This window comes from Rhinolophus sinicus, chromosome 14, assembly GCF_057876585.1.
Source record: "Rhinolophus sinicus isolate RSI-liver-muscle chromosome 14, RSI-T2T, whole genome shotgun sequence".
In the NCBI taxonomy this organism is placed as follows: domain Eukaryota; kingdom Metazoa; phylum Chordata; class Mammalia; order Chiroptera; family Rhinolophidae; genus Rhinolophus; species Rhinolophus sinicus.
This window is the reverse complement of record NC_142514.1, coordinates 181,729,132-181,745,860: the sequence shown is the minus strand read 5'-3', so window position 1 is coordinate 181,745,860 and position 16,729 is coordinate 181,729,132. Positions and strand designations below refer to the sequence as shown.

The 16,729-nt window shown below is 56.3% G+C and overlaps 1 protein-coding gene across 6 annotated transcripts in view; it reads left to right on the top strand.

The window, feature by feature from the left end:
• The window catches only part of MACROD1 (mono-ADP ribosylhydrolase 1), a 144,030-nt gene that overhangs the window by 10,937 nt on the left and 116,364 nt on the right, over positions 1-16,729 (top strand). For 5 of the 6 annotated variants that reach the window (XM_074336540.2, XM_019717847.3, XM_019717849.3 and 2 more), the window contains exon 3: positions 573-689. In XM_074336540.2, the coding sequence (XP_074192641.2) occupies positions 573-689 (117 nt within the window). Of the gene's footprint in view, positions 1-572; positions 690-2,276; positions 2,450-2,716; positions 3,218-16,729 lie in introns of those variants that run through there. The other variant, XM_019717846.3, reaches the window with a different exon arrangement.

Below are 16,729 nucleotides of genomic sequence, written 5' to 3'. Positions count from 1 at the left end.
GCCACTGGGGGGGCGAGGGTGGGGAGGGGGCCTCTTCAGAGCCAATTCGTGGGAGAATTATACAGACAAGGCCCAGAAAAATGGCAGCAGCATTTATGGAGTGCTTGGTGTGTGCAGGACACTTTGCATGTGTCACCTCATTTAATTATGAATGCAGCCTGAGGCAGGTTTGGTTTTCATCCCCATCCCATCGTTGGGAGGGTGAGCCCAGACCCACCATCACGTGGTGTGGAGCTGGGATTGTAGCTGTGGTGGAGCAAATTGCAGGCCTGGAGACCAGTAACCCGGGCAAGGCGCTCAGCCTGCCTAGGCCTCAGGTCTGTGTCTGTAAAATGGCAGGGATGACGTTACTACTGTCCCTGTGTGCAACGTTGTGGTGAAGATTCAAAAAGACGGCGTGTATCCTGCACACAGTAGGTGCTTAATCAGCATGGGCTGTCGTTACCCGTATCACCCGTCACCACGAGGCGGGCTGCCTCTGGAGGGGGAGCCTGGCCTGTGGGCACTGGGGGTCACCCTGCAGTGGGGGCCTTTCTGGGACACCCCCTCACTCCGGCCTCTGCTTGTTCCAGGCTTGAGCGTGAAGGTGGAGGAGCCTAAGTACAAGAAGGACAAGCAACTCAACGAGAAGATCTCCCTGTTCCGAGGCGACATCACCAAGCTGGAGGTGGACGCCATCATCAACGCCGGTGAGTGCGGCTGGCTGGCCGCAGCCAGAGACCTGGGTCATCTTGTCACCTTCGTTCTGGTCTGTCGTGCCAGGCACGGGGGGTGCCACCTGGCTCCAGTGAGGCTCTAGTGGCCGGACGAGATGGCCTGCTGGCGCCACGGGCGCGCAGTGTGTTGGCCACGTGGACTCCTCTTCCCTTGAAACCCTGACCGGCTGTGTCGGGGGCGCCTTGGCTGAGCTGCCTCACAGCTCTTGAGGCCCATTAGCGGCTGGGAAGAGAGAGCCTGGCTGGAATTGCGCCGGCGGCCCTGCCAGGAAGGCGGAGCCCCTGACCACCGCTCTCCTTTCTCTGCCTCCCGCCCACCCTGTGTCCCCTTGCCCAGCTTCCTGTGGTGGCTCCTGCTGGCTTGGCAGTTTGCAGTTTATTGTGATGCCAGGAGGAGCCGGCTGCTCTCTCCCATCTTGGGGGAGGGAGGAAGGTGGCTGCGTTGTTCTCGGTGCTGGTTGTCTGGCTGAGGTCAGGAGTGCAGTGTCAAGGGGCCGTCAAGTTTAGCAGGGGCACAGATGGTTTGTGGGACAAAGGTGAGTGGGCTGAACCTAGCCCTTGCTTGCCTGCTTGCCGAGCATCACAGGAAGGAGCCTCCTTCTTGAAGGAAGGTTTGGGGACCTAGGCAGACCCTTGTGTCTTGGGCTCCCACTCACAGTGAAACCCTGCTGTGCCGGCCACCTCCTGCCTGTGCCGTCTCCAGTCTCCTTTTTCTCACCCTTGCATTTGCAGCCATTGTGTCGGACCCCAGTGCCGGCCAGGGAGAAGGGCTGCCGAGGGGCTCTGGCCCATCGCGGTGCTGATGCTGATCTTGCTCAGTGACAAGACTCTTGGGACCTGGGGGGAGGTGGCCGCTTAGCTGCTCTGGGCCTGCTTATTTGTAATCTGGGTTGCATTTCTGACGGTGGCCTCACTCTGCGTGTCTGCCCCGCCGCCGGTGTTTGTAGAACTGTGCAGTCACATAGGTGTTCTGTCCCCCTACATTGCCTGTTCCAGTTGCACAGGTGAGCAGTCACATGAAGACAGGATTCCAACTTGGAGCAGAGGGTCACCTTTGGGTTTCTGCTGCTGTGTTTGCTCTGTTTCCCGTGGGCCTTTAGGATGGTGGATGGCAGCGAGGCCTGTGGGTCCATCTGGGGAGACACAGAGCTAAAACAAACCAAGCTGGGTTGACCGATGTCATAGCAGCCCAGGGGAGAAGGGCCTTTTTGCTGCCTGGACCTAGGATGTGTTGGCCTGGGTTAGAAAGACGGAGGCTGAGGGGACAGTCCAACAGGCCTGTGGGGCTGCCCTGCCCAGTGTCCCCGGCCCTGTCAGTTACTGGCAAAGATGTGGGAAGCACCCTGCTGGCACTTTTCCATGCTGAGCTGCAAAGTGGCCAGAGGGAAAAGTGGGGCATCTTATCAGCTCATTCCCAGCCAGGTTGGTGGTTGGAGGGCCGTGAGGGAGGGTGCGGGGACCAAAGCAGGGTGTCATCAGGATGTAGATGGAGCGGGTGGGGGCTCGGAGGGCTGCGGGTGTGATTAATGGCCCTTCCTGTGTGCCCTTGTGCCTGGCCAGCCTCCGAGTGCAGCAGCTCTGGCAGCCTGTCACGTGCACACAGAAACACTTTGGTCCTGGCTTCATTTGACTGCACTGGGCTGGGAGTGACAGCGTTTGCCATGTTTCTCCAAGGACTCCCTTCTCCATGTACCTGCCTGGGCTCCTGTTTCCTCCTCTGCATGATGAGAGAGGTAGAAAACCCAGCTGTGGGGGGTTGGGGCCATTAGGAGCTCATGCTCATGAACTGGGATGCTCATGCAATGCCTGGCATGAACTAAGGGCTCAGCACCTGCGGCTGTTGTTGGTGGTGGAATTGATGCCATCGCCATCAACCCTGTCCCAGCAATGAAAAGGGATGCTGGGTGCTTCCCCCAGCTGAGCAGCTTTCTCCTCTCTCTGCTTGCTTCAGTTTACCTAATACCTCTTGACCTGTTTTCCTGGGATCTCCTTTTTTCTAGAAAGAGTATCACAGGAGGGAGGACCCAGAACCTGCCTGGAACCCCAGGGAATGGCTGAGAATGGCCCTGGATTTGGGGGTCCCACACAGAACCCACGCCCCTTCCAGGTCCTCTGAGCAAGTGTTCGCCCGGCTCTGGTCTTCCAGTGGCCTTGACACTGGTCAGACCTCATGGGTCCTTGGTGGTCTTGGCACGGGTATACACACCAGGGGTCCTCAGGCATCATTTCTGGGGGCCCTGGGGCTTCATCCCTGGCGGCCCCACTGCCTTAGCTCAGCGCGGCCCACTGCCCACCAGGGGGCAGCAGAGATCGCAGTCCCCGCGCCCAGTGGCGCCAGTAAATCAGCCTGTTTATTAGCGGAATAAAAGTCGCGGCGTCGCGGGGCTTTTCCGGGCTGCATAAATCTGGTCCGCGCCTCGTGAAACCCATATGTGCTTAATTCATATGTAAAGTTTCAAGCAGGAAGAGAATACGTGTCCATTAAATTCTATTTGACTTGATTATAATCATTAGCCGTGAATAATTGCTTCTCAGTGACGACCGCTGAGCCGCCACAATGGGGAAAAGGAGGGAGCAATTATCTCAGGGTGGAGATTTTAAAATTTTTATTTTTGAAGCCAAGGGCAGTATTGGCCCCGCGGGGGTTGGTGGCCCTTGGGGACTGGTGCCCCGTCGGACTGGGTTTGGGGGATTGAGGTCAGCTGCAGAGCTTCTGGATTTTGTGGGGGTGTTTTAGTCCCTGCAGTCAAATGGGGGGTGTGCAGGTGAGGTGCCATCACTGCCTGGGCCTTGCTCCAGCTGTAGGGACCACGGAGGGGGAGGCATCAGGGAAGCTGGGAAGGGCCTGTGAGAAAAACAAATGGGTATCAGGACCCCTCCATGCTGAAGAGCCTTGGACTGGGGTGGGCACTGGGGTGCCCAGCCGAGGGCACTCTTCCTGCCCCTCTGGAGGACCCTGGGGATCCTTGGCTTAGGCAAGGGCCAGGTACCCTCCCTGACTCCGCCCCACAGAGGGGGCTCCCCCACCTATGGCCTCTCTCTGGACTTTGGAAAATCAGATTCTGTTTCCCAACTGGCCCCCTGGCATTGGAAGTCCAGACTGGTTTTTACCCCACTTTGCTGATATTTGAGGTGTGATTGGTGTGTGTGTGTGTGTGTGTGTGTGTGTGTGTGTGTGTGGTGTGGTGTGATGTATGTGATATGGTTTGTGAAGGGAGGGCTGGGGCACAGAGTAGAAGGGGATGCCTGGCTGGTAGGTGGCAGGGCTTGAAGTCACAGGGCGCAGGACCAATATCCCCAAGGTCCCAGGCACGGGGCAGGTGTCTCTGGACCCTCCTCAGCCCTGCTGGCCAAGGCCACTTGGCTCAGGCAGCACCCGGAGAGTCTCAGGTTCCCGCCATCTGTGCTGGCCATGGCTCCTGCCCACGGGGGCACGCAGCATCCATCTTAATTATTTTGGGTTGCTACGCTGGCAAGATAAGCCAGGGAGTGCTTGCAGGCCCCCGTTCTGGAGCAGGAGACTCTGAGGGGCAGTGACTGCCTCTCCAGCTTGGCTTATGATCCCCAGGCTGTGTCTGGGGAGAGCCCTGCCTGGCATCTGCTTCATGTTTGGGGGTCTCCAGCGGGGGGGGTTCTTCAACTTCTAGAGTGTTTGCATCTTCTCTTTGCCATGGGGGTGTGTGACCTTGAATGGGTCACTTCCATGTCCTTGAGGGTCCCAGCATGCCAGGCCTGTGATTGTGGGCCCCTAGTTCCCAACAGACAGCCGAGTTCTAGGCAGGAAGTGTCCCAGCACAAAGAAAGACCCCCATTCTTGGCCAGCGTAGGGGTTGGGCTGCAGGCTTTGGCCTTCAGGCGTAATGGGACAGAGCAGGGATGAATGTGATGCTTTGTGCAAAGACAGAAAGAATCTGTCACTTCGAGGTGTCCCAGGCCAGCAAGTCAGGGCTGTGGGCACAGAGGCCAGGAGCTGAGTTGGAGTCCCAGTGTTCCTGCTGGCGGCGCTGTGGCCTCTGGCTAAGCATGTCTGAGCCTTTGTTTCCTCATCTGAAAAATGGGTCATCAGTGGCTCCACCCATGGGAGTGCGAGGAGGAGATGAGTCAGGTCCTTCCAGCACTGGGCCCAGGGCCTGGCACAGAGGGAGCCCCCAGGAAATTATTAGTAGGAAGTCAAGAGCAAGAGCAACTAAGTAGAATATAATGTGACAAAGCACTGGAAGCAAGGTCTGAACAAAGTGCCACGAGACGCCGCAGGGACCAATTAATTCTGCGGAGAGGTGGCGGGAGGCGAGGGGGGTCAGTGAGAACTTTGAAGGGCCCCGGGCATGCGGGCCAAGCCGTGCAGCCTGGGTGGGAAGCCATGTTTCACAGCGACAAGTTGGCCTCACTGGGAGTTTTTTAAGCCGCTTATTTATTTAAAATAAGGCATGAAGTGGTACTCTCTTTCCTTAAGTCTTGGGGCTTTGATTTGTGGTCTGCCAGCTGCTTATCGTCCCCCTCCCCCACTCAAGCCAGCCAGAGTCCTTGCTTCATCCCTCTGCTGCCTGGAGGGCCCCGAGGAGCCCGGCCCCCTCGCTGTCCCTGGGCCACCACTTGGAGTCAGTGATTTAGAGACCGCCTTGATGGACTAGCAAGCAGGGGACTGAGGGACACGACTGCCTTGTGGGAAGTGATCTGACGCTAAACTGTCGCCATAAATCGCTTTATCTGTCACTTCAGATTTAAATGTGTTTGCTGAGGCTTGCTGCCACTGCCAACAGCAGCAACCTCTCCGCAGTGAGCAGGGAGGGTGGGTGCCGGCAGGAGCCTGTGAGCAGCAGCAGATCTTGCTGGGCCCTGTCCCCTGCGGAGCACAGCGTGATGACCCTTGGTGCTGACCTGATGCATCTGTGAGGCAGGCAGGATTGTGACGCCCATTCTCAGCGATCAGACCAAGGCTGGGAAAGAGATAACACTCCCTGACCTGGCAGGTGACTGAGTCAGAATTTGAACTCATGTGTGGCCTTTCTTTCTTTCATTCAGCAGGTGTATGTGGCGGGGCTATTGTATACCAGGCATTGGGATACGCCCTGGGCTACAAAAGACACAGTCTCTAATTCCAAATGTGGGGTGAGACATGTGAATGGAAAGGGACATCAAAATGTATGAGGGGGGCCGGCCTGGTGGCTCAGGCAGTTGGACCTTCGTGCTCCTAATTCCGAAGGCTGCTGGTTCGATTCCCACATGGGCCAGTGGGCTCTCCACCACAAGGTTGCCGGTTCAACTCCTCGAGCCCCGCAAGGGATGGTGGGCTCTGCCCCCTGCAACTAAGATTGAATATGGTGCCTTGAGCTGAGCTGCCTCCTGGATAGCTCAGTTGGTTGGAGCGCGGGCTCTGAACCACAAGGTGGCCAGTTTGATTCCTCAAGTCCCGCAAGGGATGGTGGGCAGCACCCCCTGCAACTAGCAACGGCAACAGCAACTGGACCTGGAGGTGAGCTGCGCCCTCCACAACTAAGACTGAAAGGACAACTTGAAGCTGAACAGCACCCTCCACAACTAAGACTGAAAGGACAACTTGACTTGGAAAAAAGTCCTGGAAGTACACACTGTTCCCCAGTAAAGTCCTGTTCTCCTTCCCCAATAAAATCTTAAAAAAAAAAAAAAAAAAAAAATGTATGAGGGATGGGAGTGCTGCCTGCAGGATTGCAAGGCAATCAGGAAGGCTGCCTGGAGGAAGCAGAGCTCTAGATAAGAGGGCGAAGCTGAGTTAGAAGTTGGACAAGGGCATTCCAAGGGCAGAGAGGCAGAGCATTGGCAGGGAGAGGGGAGGTGAGTGGGACTCAGAAGCTCTGAATATGTGACCGGTCCAGAGCAGAGGCTCTCCCTCCAGGTCGAGGCTGTACTCATACCCCATGCCACCTTTCCTGGCCTCCTAGAGTTATAGCAGCCCTGTGATGTCAGTGGGGACACTGAAGCTCAGAGACTTGAAGCCACTTGCTTAAGGACACACAACTAAATAGCAGTGACCTTAAGCGGAGGGGAGCTTTGCCAGACTCCAGAGCCTCCAGGAAATCCTATTTCATTATTATTTATTTATTTTGGGGGGCCGGTGGGAATACCTCTTCTATGTTCCTTTTTCTTTTCTGGTTGCAAAATTTGGGTCCCCAGAGTGGGTGTATTGTCATCTGTCCTTGCTACAGGGGAACAGAGAAGTGGTTAGGTCGTTTGGCACAGCGGGTGGGCAGTGCAGAAAAGGTAGGACCAACATCTGGGTCCAGGGGTGTTGGCTCCACGAGGCCTTGTGCTGGGCTCTCGCCTAGTGGCTCACTTGGTTGTCCTGTGTCCCAGACCCTGTCCCCAGCTCGCCCCACAGAGCCCTTGCTGCTGGGCCAGAGGCAGCTTGTTATCGAGTGCTCCCTCTGCGCCAGGGGTTGCACCCCAGCCTACACATGTCACCTCATTTCCCCCATTTTACAGATGAGGAGGCTGAGGCATGCTTGGAGCCACAGTGCTGGTAAAAGGAAGAGCAAGAAATCAAACCTTCCCCTTTGGGACTTGGGGTTAAAGAGAGATGCCATCAGGTTTGCTTTTTCAGAAGCTCCCTGTGCGTCCCGGCTGGGAGTGAGAGACACAGTGGATGGGGGAGGCCAACTGGGAGGCTGGGGTTCAGGTCGCCCCCTCCCTACATTGGAAAGCCCAGAAGCCCTGAGAAAGTGCCAAGGTCTAATTTCCACCGCTGCAAGAGGAAGGCGGCTCATTTCCACAAGGTCGGGAAGCGGTTACATAAATTCATAAATGATGGATTCCTCCTGAATTATTGAGATTCCCTGGAGGGCTTAAAGGGCCTGGTCCAGAGAGTCGAGTTCTGGCTGGTGGGTGGGACTGTCGGACCCTGGAAGGTCCTTCCATCCCGAGGTCTCCTGCCAAGTCTCCCCTTTATTAGTCAGATCCTTCCATAGGGACATAATGGGCGACCCGAGACCCTGAACCAAGGACCCTTTGTCCTGGGTCTCAGTAAATGTTTGTTGAATGATGGAGTGATTGATCGGATGCCTTTGAGAGTTGGTCAGGCAGCGGGACAGACTGGGTGAACTAGTGACCTCCTGGGTCCCCTCCTCCGGCCCCAGCCCAGACCCTACCCTGCCCTTTTGGTGGTCAGGGCTGGAAGGGCTAATGCCTGTTACAGGTGAGGACAGCGGTGAACACATGGGAGGTTCCTGGCTCTGTGTCAGGCTCTGGAAATACAAGGCTCAGTGACCCAGTGCCTGTGCTCGAGGCATTTGCAGTCTCAGATGAAGATAGGAGATACCTGAAGCGCAGGGAGGGACGGTGACCTGCTCAGGGTCACACAGCAGGAAAGCCGCAAAGCCTTCCTGACTGCCTGCACGGGGCCCTTTTTCTCTCCATCCTGACAGATCACGGTCAGGAAGCACCTGTGAGGCTCTGCTGCCCACTGCCCCCTGCCAAGAGGCCCTGAGCACACTGTGTCCAGCTGCCCCTGTCCTTGAGGCCCTCTGGCCTCAGTACCCGCACCTGTGCACCCGCCGGCATCCCCAAAGCGCTCTCCACACTGAGCACTGAGCTGAGGAGGCCAGAGCTTGTGAGAATGTGTGTGTTTTGAAATTAATGGGGACATTAAATTGGCCAAGCATGAAAAGGGCTTGCTCTCCCGGAGAGATCCGCCAGCGCGTGGCCAAGGGCTGTCCGGCCAGCTTCAGGCCTCCCCAGGAGGCTGTGGCTCGCCTGCCCACTTAACGGAAGGGCACCCTGTCCCTAGGAGGTGAAGGGGTCTGGTGCAGCATGTGGAAGCCACCGGGCAACACCCGCCTCCTCCAGGAACTGGGTGGGTTTCCCTGACCTCCCTTTCAACACCCATCCTTATGCAGACAATGCAGTTTGCAGGGGTGCTGAGTTGAATATGCTCTCTCTAGACCCCTAGGGTGGGCTCACATGCACGCTCACCGTGACGCTGGGGCCTCCTGGGTGAGGCCTGGCCTGGTCCCAGCTTGAGTTGGTCTCTAGGACATCACAGGGCCTAAAAGAGAGTCAAAGGATCCAGTCCTGTTTCCTCACCTCCCACCCCAGACGGCCCCCCATCTGCTTTGAAATCTCCATCACAGGACACTGCGTTTGGGAGTTACAGTCTTGAGTATGAGTCTCAGCTCCACTGTATACCAGCTGTGTAACCTCTCAGCCTCAGTTTTCTCATCTGTAAAACGGGTAAGAGGGCACTAGGACCCACGCCGTTGGGCCGCTGTGAGTGTGGAAGGAGACAGCTGGTGGAGAAGCTCAGTACAACACCTGGGACAGAGGAAACGCTTGCGAAAATGCCAGCTCTGTGCTCGTTGCTGTTGCTGCCTCTCCGGGAGCACTGCTCAGGATCTCAGGACACGGCCTGCTGTCCACCCAGCACTTGGTTGGGCTGGGGACAGGGGATGGGCCCTCCATCCGCCGGGCAGGCTGAGGGTACCTCCTTCCTTTGGTGAACTGAAGAGTCTAGGCCCAGGGTGATCGAGGGCCGGGCCCCTGCTGTCAGTCAGTCTTTTGTATTTGGCGTTTCCTGACTGTGAGGGTGCAGGGTAAGTGGGCTAGGCCCCTCTAGGCCCCTCCCTTGCCCTGCAGCAGGGCTCTGAGTATCTGCTCTGCCTTCCATGGGGAAGGGTGTGTGTGTCACACGGGAACAGCCTGTGTGGGGCCAGGAGGTAGTGGGGCAAGACGGGGCGTGCTCTCCCTCCCTGGGAGGCCTGTGATGGAAGCACTCGCAGCCAGGGCTTGGTGGCCGTGGCTGAGTCTGAGCTGGCAGAGCCTAAGGGTCTGCGGGCTCCCCTGCAGCCTCCAGCCTGTCCTCCCTCTCCCCTCCTCGGGGCTCCCTGCACTTCAGAAGCTCACCTTTTGGACTCATCTATTTGTTTTGCAAAAGATTTGTCCTGATTCTTCCTTAGGCCCAATGGCAGCCCTGTTTCCAGTGGCTGTGGTGGCACTAACACAGGCCCCCTTTCCCTGCAGTCTTGATTTACTGTTTGTTGAAAGGGAGCAGCTGTCCTGGGGAGCGGGCAGCCCGGCCTGAGCTGGAGGCCCCCGGGTGTGGTATGGGCCAGTCTTGGATGCCCTGGAGGCCAGGGCCATGGCTACTCACAAAACAGACTACAGTAAATCCAGTTGCACTAACTCTGCTTCTCCAGGCCTCAGTTTCCACATGTGCGATTCATAGAAAGATTAAGAGGAAAAAACGAATTACTGCCTCCAATGCCTTGCGTGCTGCAGGGGCTCAGTAACGATAACTGTTCTTATTAGTGAGGCATCTCACTCTCCTGCCCACTCAGCGCGAGGCCTTGGAGGCGCGCAGTCCTCTCATGCTGGGACTCCAGGCCGGGACTGGACTCAGCACGTGGCTGCTGCCCACTGCGGTGCGGGCGGCCTGAGAGCACCTTCCCCACAGCTCCTGTGGCCTCCGAAGACCCTTGGGTGGAAGCAGGCTACCCAGTGGGTGAAGCTACGTGTGGGACTCTTGCTCCTTGCACAGGAAGCAGGGGAGGGGCACAGCTATTTATGTGTACGTGCGGGTGTCAGGAGGCAGAAGCCAGTGAGGACTTGGGAACTGGGAGCTTGGTGGCTGCATACCTGGGGGAGGACAAGTAGTGCGAAGTGGAGCCGGATTGGCAGTGGGCGTGGGAGGCAGCAAGCACAGATGCAGCTGAGGGTGGTGGCGGGTGGTGGACGCCGCCGGCCTGCGTCCACCAGGACACCCGGCTGGCACCGCTGCTTTGGTTCATTAAAACCGCATCAGCTGCACCCCGCTCCCAATGGCAATAAGTAGTCCTTGTAGAGCAGCACCCACCCTTCTCTCCACTGCTGCTTCCTCCCCCTCTCGGACATTGTAAGTGCCATAAAAATAGGAGCTTAGCTGTGCATAGCATGTGGGAAGAGAGAGGCCCGGCTGTCAGCCATTCCCCTGCCAGCAGGGCTTGCGTCTGTTTTATTATTGCCGCCTGGCTGTATTTCACGATGGTTTAAACATCATCAAACGCCACATCCCTTTTGAAAAGCGAGAGCTACCTTACTGAGGATGTTGAGGAGAAACAGGAACATTAAAATCTACGAAGCAAATGGCCCAGAATTGACATTTGCGACGGGAGCTTTGCAGCTTTGACTGTCATAGGAGCTAAATCCCGTCTGGCAGCTGGCTGGGAACTTTCCTGGGTCATGGCCTGAAGATTTGGGGTTTGACAGGGAGGGAATCAGGGCATTGTAGGCAGGGCCAGGGGGTGATGGAATTCCGGGGGTCACCTGGTCACCTCTCAGTGCCTCCTCAGCCTCGATCTTGACACAGCTTCAGCTCCCTCCTAACAAGTGGGGTGGGAGTCCCCTCTGGTACAGAGCAGGGTGCTGGGATCTGGGGCTCGGGGGTGAGAGTGGGGGGTGTCAGAGGACAGACAGGACAGGGCTGCCATGGCCACTTATGAGCTCTTGTGACCTTGACCAGGATACACCTCTCCTCTGAGCCTTGGGTTCCTCAGCTGTAAACCTTGCAGAGCGAAGTCCCTTCCAAAGGTAGTTCAGAGGATCGAGAGGCTGCATGCAAATGCAACAAGTCATTGGAACTCAATAAATGGGGACTGTTATCACTGAGAAAGTGGGTGTTTGAGCTGGAATCGATTTTTTAAAATGTTTAACCTACCTATTTCTACTGAAAAATAGGTATAATAAAATCAAGGAACCATGAAAACAGACACAAAAAGACAAGGGACAAGGGATGACGCTGACCTGGGCACCTGATAAGGATGTGCCCCATGCTCAGCCATGCCTGGAGCCCTTTGGCCTGCACGTCCTTGGCACATGCTTTCGAACCTGCCAGCCTCTTGCTGGATTCCTGGTTGTGGCCCTCCAGTCAGCCCTACCACCTGCCACTCGATGCTGGTGTCTGGTCTATCAAGGGAGGCAGTGTGGCTTTGTATTTTATGCCTACACTTGTATTTTATACTCTTCATGACTGGTTGGGGCAGCTTGGCTCCTGGCATCTACCTTGGTCCCAACCAAATTAAAACTAGGCTGAGCAAATCTATTACAAATGAATATAAAATGTGGCTTTGAGCTTCCTGGCAGCCATAGCGAAATGGGAAACAAGATTTTAGGTTCTATAACTCCATACTTGGAAATAAATTTAAACTTCAGCTTAATGACTCTTTTTATTTCTACATTCTCCCTTTTTTCTCCATTCTCTCCCTGTATTACCCTTACCAGCTGTTCTTTATTTTCCCTACAGATGCTTCTTACCTTGTTCCAGAGCCCTCTCCAGTCTCCCTCCCTAAGTGCACCTTCCCTCACACGGTTTTGCTTGCAACTTGGGAGGTGCCTTCTGCCCTCTTATTTGTTGCTGTCCTTTCCCATGTCTGCCAGCCTGGCCTCTGGGCCTCTTGCCTTGCCCAGGCCCACTGGGTCTGCCACTGTAATTCCTCTCAGATGAGCCAGTGACTAATAAGGGTAGCCCACGGGGGGCCGGCAAAATCTTTCCCTCCTTAATATGGCAGTTTAAAAATGTGTCACCATCGATTTGAAGAAAAGACTTGTTCCTGCTGAGAAAAGCGGCCTAGAGATTCGTTTCGCCTTAGGAATCACACAGGCAGCTGCATAAATTCCAGAATCACTGAGCGCTCTCCATGCAAATGCCGGTTTACAGCCCTACAGCCAGCCTGAGAACCCCTCGAAACCCACTCCGGGGCTCCTGGGGGCTGATACCCCACTTCCCCACGCGTGGTGTTCCCACAGAGACTGTGGGGATACCCTCTGCAGGGGGTTGGTCCTGGTTGGAAGATTCTCCTTCTGCATCTTTGTGGTTAAGCCAGAGGCGGAGGCTGCGGCTAATTCCATGTCCTGACATGTTTTAATCCTGGAGGAGAATGAGGATGAGTGACTTCTGAGAGGGGCCTCCTGAGAGCCATCTGGGTGCCCCCACAGATGGGGGGGGCCCTCTCTCACCCCCAGCTGTGGATCTGTTGGCTGCACAGTGGCTCTTCCCTGAGGGTGGGGTTTTTACTGCTTAGATGCGCTGTCTGCTGACCTTTCCTTACCTGGAAAGGACTGTCAGGGTCATTTGGTCCATTGGGTCATTTGCCCTCATACCTGACCCAGCCTCCTGCCCCACAGCAGCAGATATTGGTCCCAGCCTGGTCCAGCAAAGCTCTGAGCCCAGGAAAATCATCATGAAAATGGCCTGGGAGGTAGCTTTCAGTATTCCCTCCCACTTTTCAGGTTGGGAGGTTCTGGTACTGGGCTGTAATTTGACATGTCTCCGGACAAGTCAGGAAGCTTGAACCACATCTTCTCATTGTGTTTCCTGCATACTCTCTACTTTGTCACATCACCTTTTTTTTAATTTTGAAGATTTTATTGTGGAAGGGGGACAGGACTTGATTGGGGAACAATGTGTTTTTTCCCAGGACCCATGAGCTCCAAGTCAAGTTGTTGTCCTTTCAATCTCAGCTGAGCTGCGGAGGGCGCAGCTCAGCTCCAAGTCCAGTTGCTGTTTTCAGTCTAGTTGGGGGGGGGGCACAGCCCACCATCCCATGTGGGAGTCAAACCAGCAACCTTGTTGTTGAGAGCTCCTGCTCTAACCAACTGAGCTGTCCAGACGCCCGGGAGCTCAGCCGCAGCTCAGTGGCAGGTCGTTGTCATCAATCTAGTTGTGGAGGGCGCAGCTCACTGGCCCATGTGGGAATCGAACCGCAACCCTGTTGCTCAGAGCTCGCGCTCTAACCACCTGAGCCATCCGGTGGCCCCTGTCACATCATCTTTGAATGAATAAGTGAGTGAATGAATGGGGGGAGGGGGCATGTGGTAACCACTTGTAGCTGTAGGTGTCCTTCTGGTTAGTGGGCATGGTATCAGCCCAGGAATGGGTGTTTGGAGAGCTTGGAGGAGAGCTGAGCTTTCCAGGTCCCCATAGGGCCCCCATCCCCTTCTGTCACCCAGAGGTCACGGTGGCCACCTTTGTGTTCGTGTTGCTTGCCCTCCTGGAGGGCTCACCCAAGCGTGGTGCAGAGCAGGACGATGGGCTTGGCTATCCAGGCAGCCCACCAGGCCACACTCAGCAGGGAGTCTCTCCTGCTCTGGCTGTAGTGGGGTGACTTTGGCTGGCACCAGGACAGTGGCGTGCGATCTGCAATCTGGTGTGCGGAATGGGGAAAGGGGGGATGGCATGGGGTGCCAGTGCGTCCCTGGTTCTTGGGGAGCTGGTGCAGCTGTAAGCAGGGGAGTCAGGGAAGAGGTAAATAGGCAGTTTGCAGTTTCCCTGGCTGCCATGGGCCCCTCGGAAACATGTGCCAAGCAGCCATTTACCACCTGGTGCAGGGAAGTCTGTGGGCTGGCCCTGAGCCGTGCCACCCCCAGGTGCAGAAAAGGCCCCATGAGGGCTCCTGGCAGCCATTACTCCAGGAAAGAAGGGGCTTTATTTTTCCTGGCTCCCTAAATGTTATTGTCTTTATAGTCTTTGGAAATCAGTTTTATGGCCTGCGTTATTTGTCCGCTGAAATATGGAAAGTGTGACAGGGAAAATAAACTGCAGGGTTACTTCTGGCTCTGAAAGGTCAGGTGGCAGAGGGCGAGGGGCAGATCTCAGATGTGTCTTCCTGGTCCTGGGTCACTCTTTAGGGCCCATCATAGCTAGAAGCAGGGGGCAGGCATGGTGTGTGACAGAGCGGTCCTGGCATTCTGGTGGGAGAGTCAGCCTGGGGCTTTGGGACCTGCCTTTTTTGTCAGATGGTCCCGACTGAATTGGCCTAGGATGGCGAAAATCATCCCTTCCTCCTAGTAGATGCCCAGCAACACCGCTGGCTTCCCTCGGGTGCCATCGGAGGCACCCTGCCAGCCACACATAAGTAAAAAATAAGCCCTCTGGGTTTTGCCAGATGAGACGCAGGCCTGGCGGGGGCTCCCACCTGCAGAAGGTGCTTCATCTTCTGGCAGAGTTGACTGTTGGGAGCTGGGCGGGGGTGTAGAGATTCAGTGGGAGCACTCAGCAATGCGCGCAGATCCTTCCCCCTTTCCTGGGACTGAGGCCCTGAGGGTCTGCCCCAGGAGAAGGCTGCTTCTCTACTCCTCTCTTAATATGCGAAGAGCTCTCACAAATCAATAAGAAAAATGGGCAAAAGATATGGACAGGCAATTCCCGGAAGGGGAGAAACAAATGGCCAGTAAACAAGTGAAAAGATGCAGACCTTCGCTAGTAATCAAGAAAAGGCTAATTGAAATAAGAGACATCATTCTTCTCGCTGGCGAGGCGAGGCTGGAAGCACTGCTGCACGCAGGCGCAGAGGGAGGCGGGCCCTTTCCCGGCTCACCCCCAGCGGCTTGACCAATCCGTCACATAGTAGGTGCTTGGACATACTTGCTTTGTGCCAGAAAACACCTAGAATGCCTCTCTGCTCACAGTAAGTCTTGGCAAGGCCACCGCCCCCACCTTCGCGTCCCTTGCTTGCTCTGGCCTTGCCCTCTGCCCTGGGAGTCCACACACTTCCTTGGCTGCGGCCATGGGCTTTCTGGGCCTGGCCTTTGGTGGGGTGGATGCTGCTTCCTGCTGCTCTGCGGTGACTCTGGGTTTTACCCTTTCCTCCCGTTGGCACTTGGCTGGCTCTGGTCATGCTCTAGGGTCCCAACTTGGATGTCGTCTCCTCCAAGAACCTTTCCTGACCTGGGTTAAGCATCCCTCCTGTGTGCTCCACGGCACAGTTGTTCGTTCAGCTTTGTGTTCGTTCATTCAGCAGCTGCTGATGCTGGGGCTGCAGCCAGGAGCAAGGGAGATGTGGCACAGGCAGCTGGGACACCGGAGGGAGCTTCGCAGTCGCCTGTAATGACCTGACCCTGGGCAGACTTGCCCGGAGGGTCAGGAAGGGGGAGTCAGGGGGAGCATCCCAGATGGGCCCAAGGTGGAGCCCTGGGCGTGGATCAGGTTGCTGCACCAGGAGCAGGGACGCCAGAGGGAGGCGGGGGGCCCCACAGGCCCTTTCTCTGCCTGCGCCCAAGGGCAGCCCTTATTTTCAGAGCCCAGCATGGCCAGACCACAGCAGAGAGCAGAACTACTTTTGTTGGGGGCGGGGGGAGCACACGTCATACTTTAAACAGCTTCAGACCCCAGGAATCTGGGTCTCTGAGTTCTTGAATTTCCTCCTACCAGCCTACCTCTCTTGTACCTTCCTGAGCAAAGCCAACCAGCAGGAGAGCCTGGACCTGAGGGGGACGCTGGCCTGGAGCTCAGCTCCTGGGGTGCTGGGCAGCCTCCTCTCTGGTTCCCTCCTTCTTGTCATCCTGCTCCCAGGGCCCAGCCTCCTCCAGGCTCCTCTCTCCCAGTCAGGCTCCCCAGGCTGAGGTGGCTGTAGATCCTTCTTTCGGAGAGTGTGAAATGATAAAGACCCAGTCCCTGCCTCTAAAAGGCACTGGCTGCATCGTAGGGACAACAGGGTTACAGCACTGGGTGTGTAAGTGCTTTGGTGGGCAGGTCAGGGAAGGCTTCCTGGAGGAGGCTTGCCTGGGAGGCCTACTTCCCCACATTTTCTGGTGGGAGCTCCTCTATGCCTTTCCCTCCAGGCTCACAGACTCCCAGTCAGGCCTTTTCATGAGGCCTCATGGACCAGGACTCAGGGCTGTGGGACCAGCCTGGACAGACCTGGCTGCAATGCTAACTCATGTCACCATGGCCTTGGGCAAGCTTCTTAGGCCTCAGTTTGCTTGCATGAAAATGGGGATAAGAGTGTGGAACATGGTGACAGATGTCTGGTGCTTGGAGCCATCAGGCCGCACTACCTTGCCTCTCACAGATGGGTGTCCCTTTAGGAAATCTGCCCTGATTACGAAGGTTCAGATCTGGGCAGCCACGTGGGAGGAAGTGCACTCATTAGGACACCCAGGCGCACAGCCCAGCTGTGCCAAGCGTCTCGCTGCGCCAGCTTCCCGGGGACCGCAGACTTGTTGAGAGCACATGTCCCATGTCTTCCTGGTGACAGGTTCCATCTGCCAGCCCCTGGGGAGCCGCCGACGGG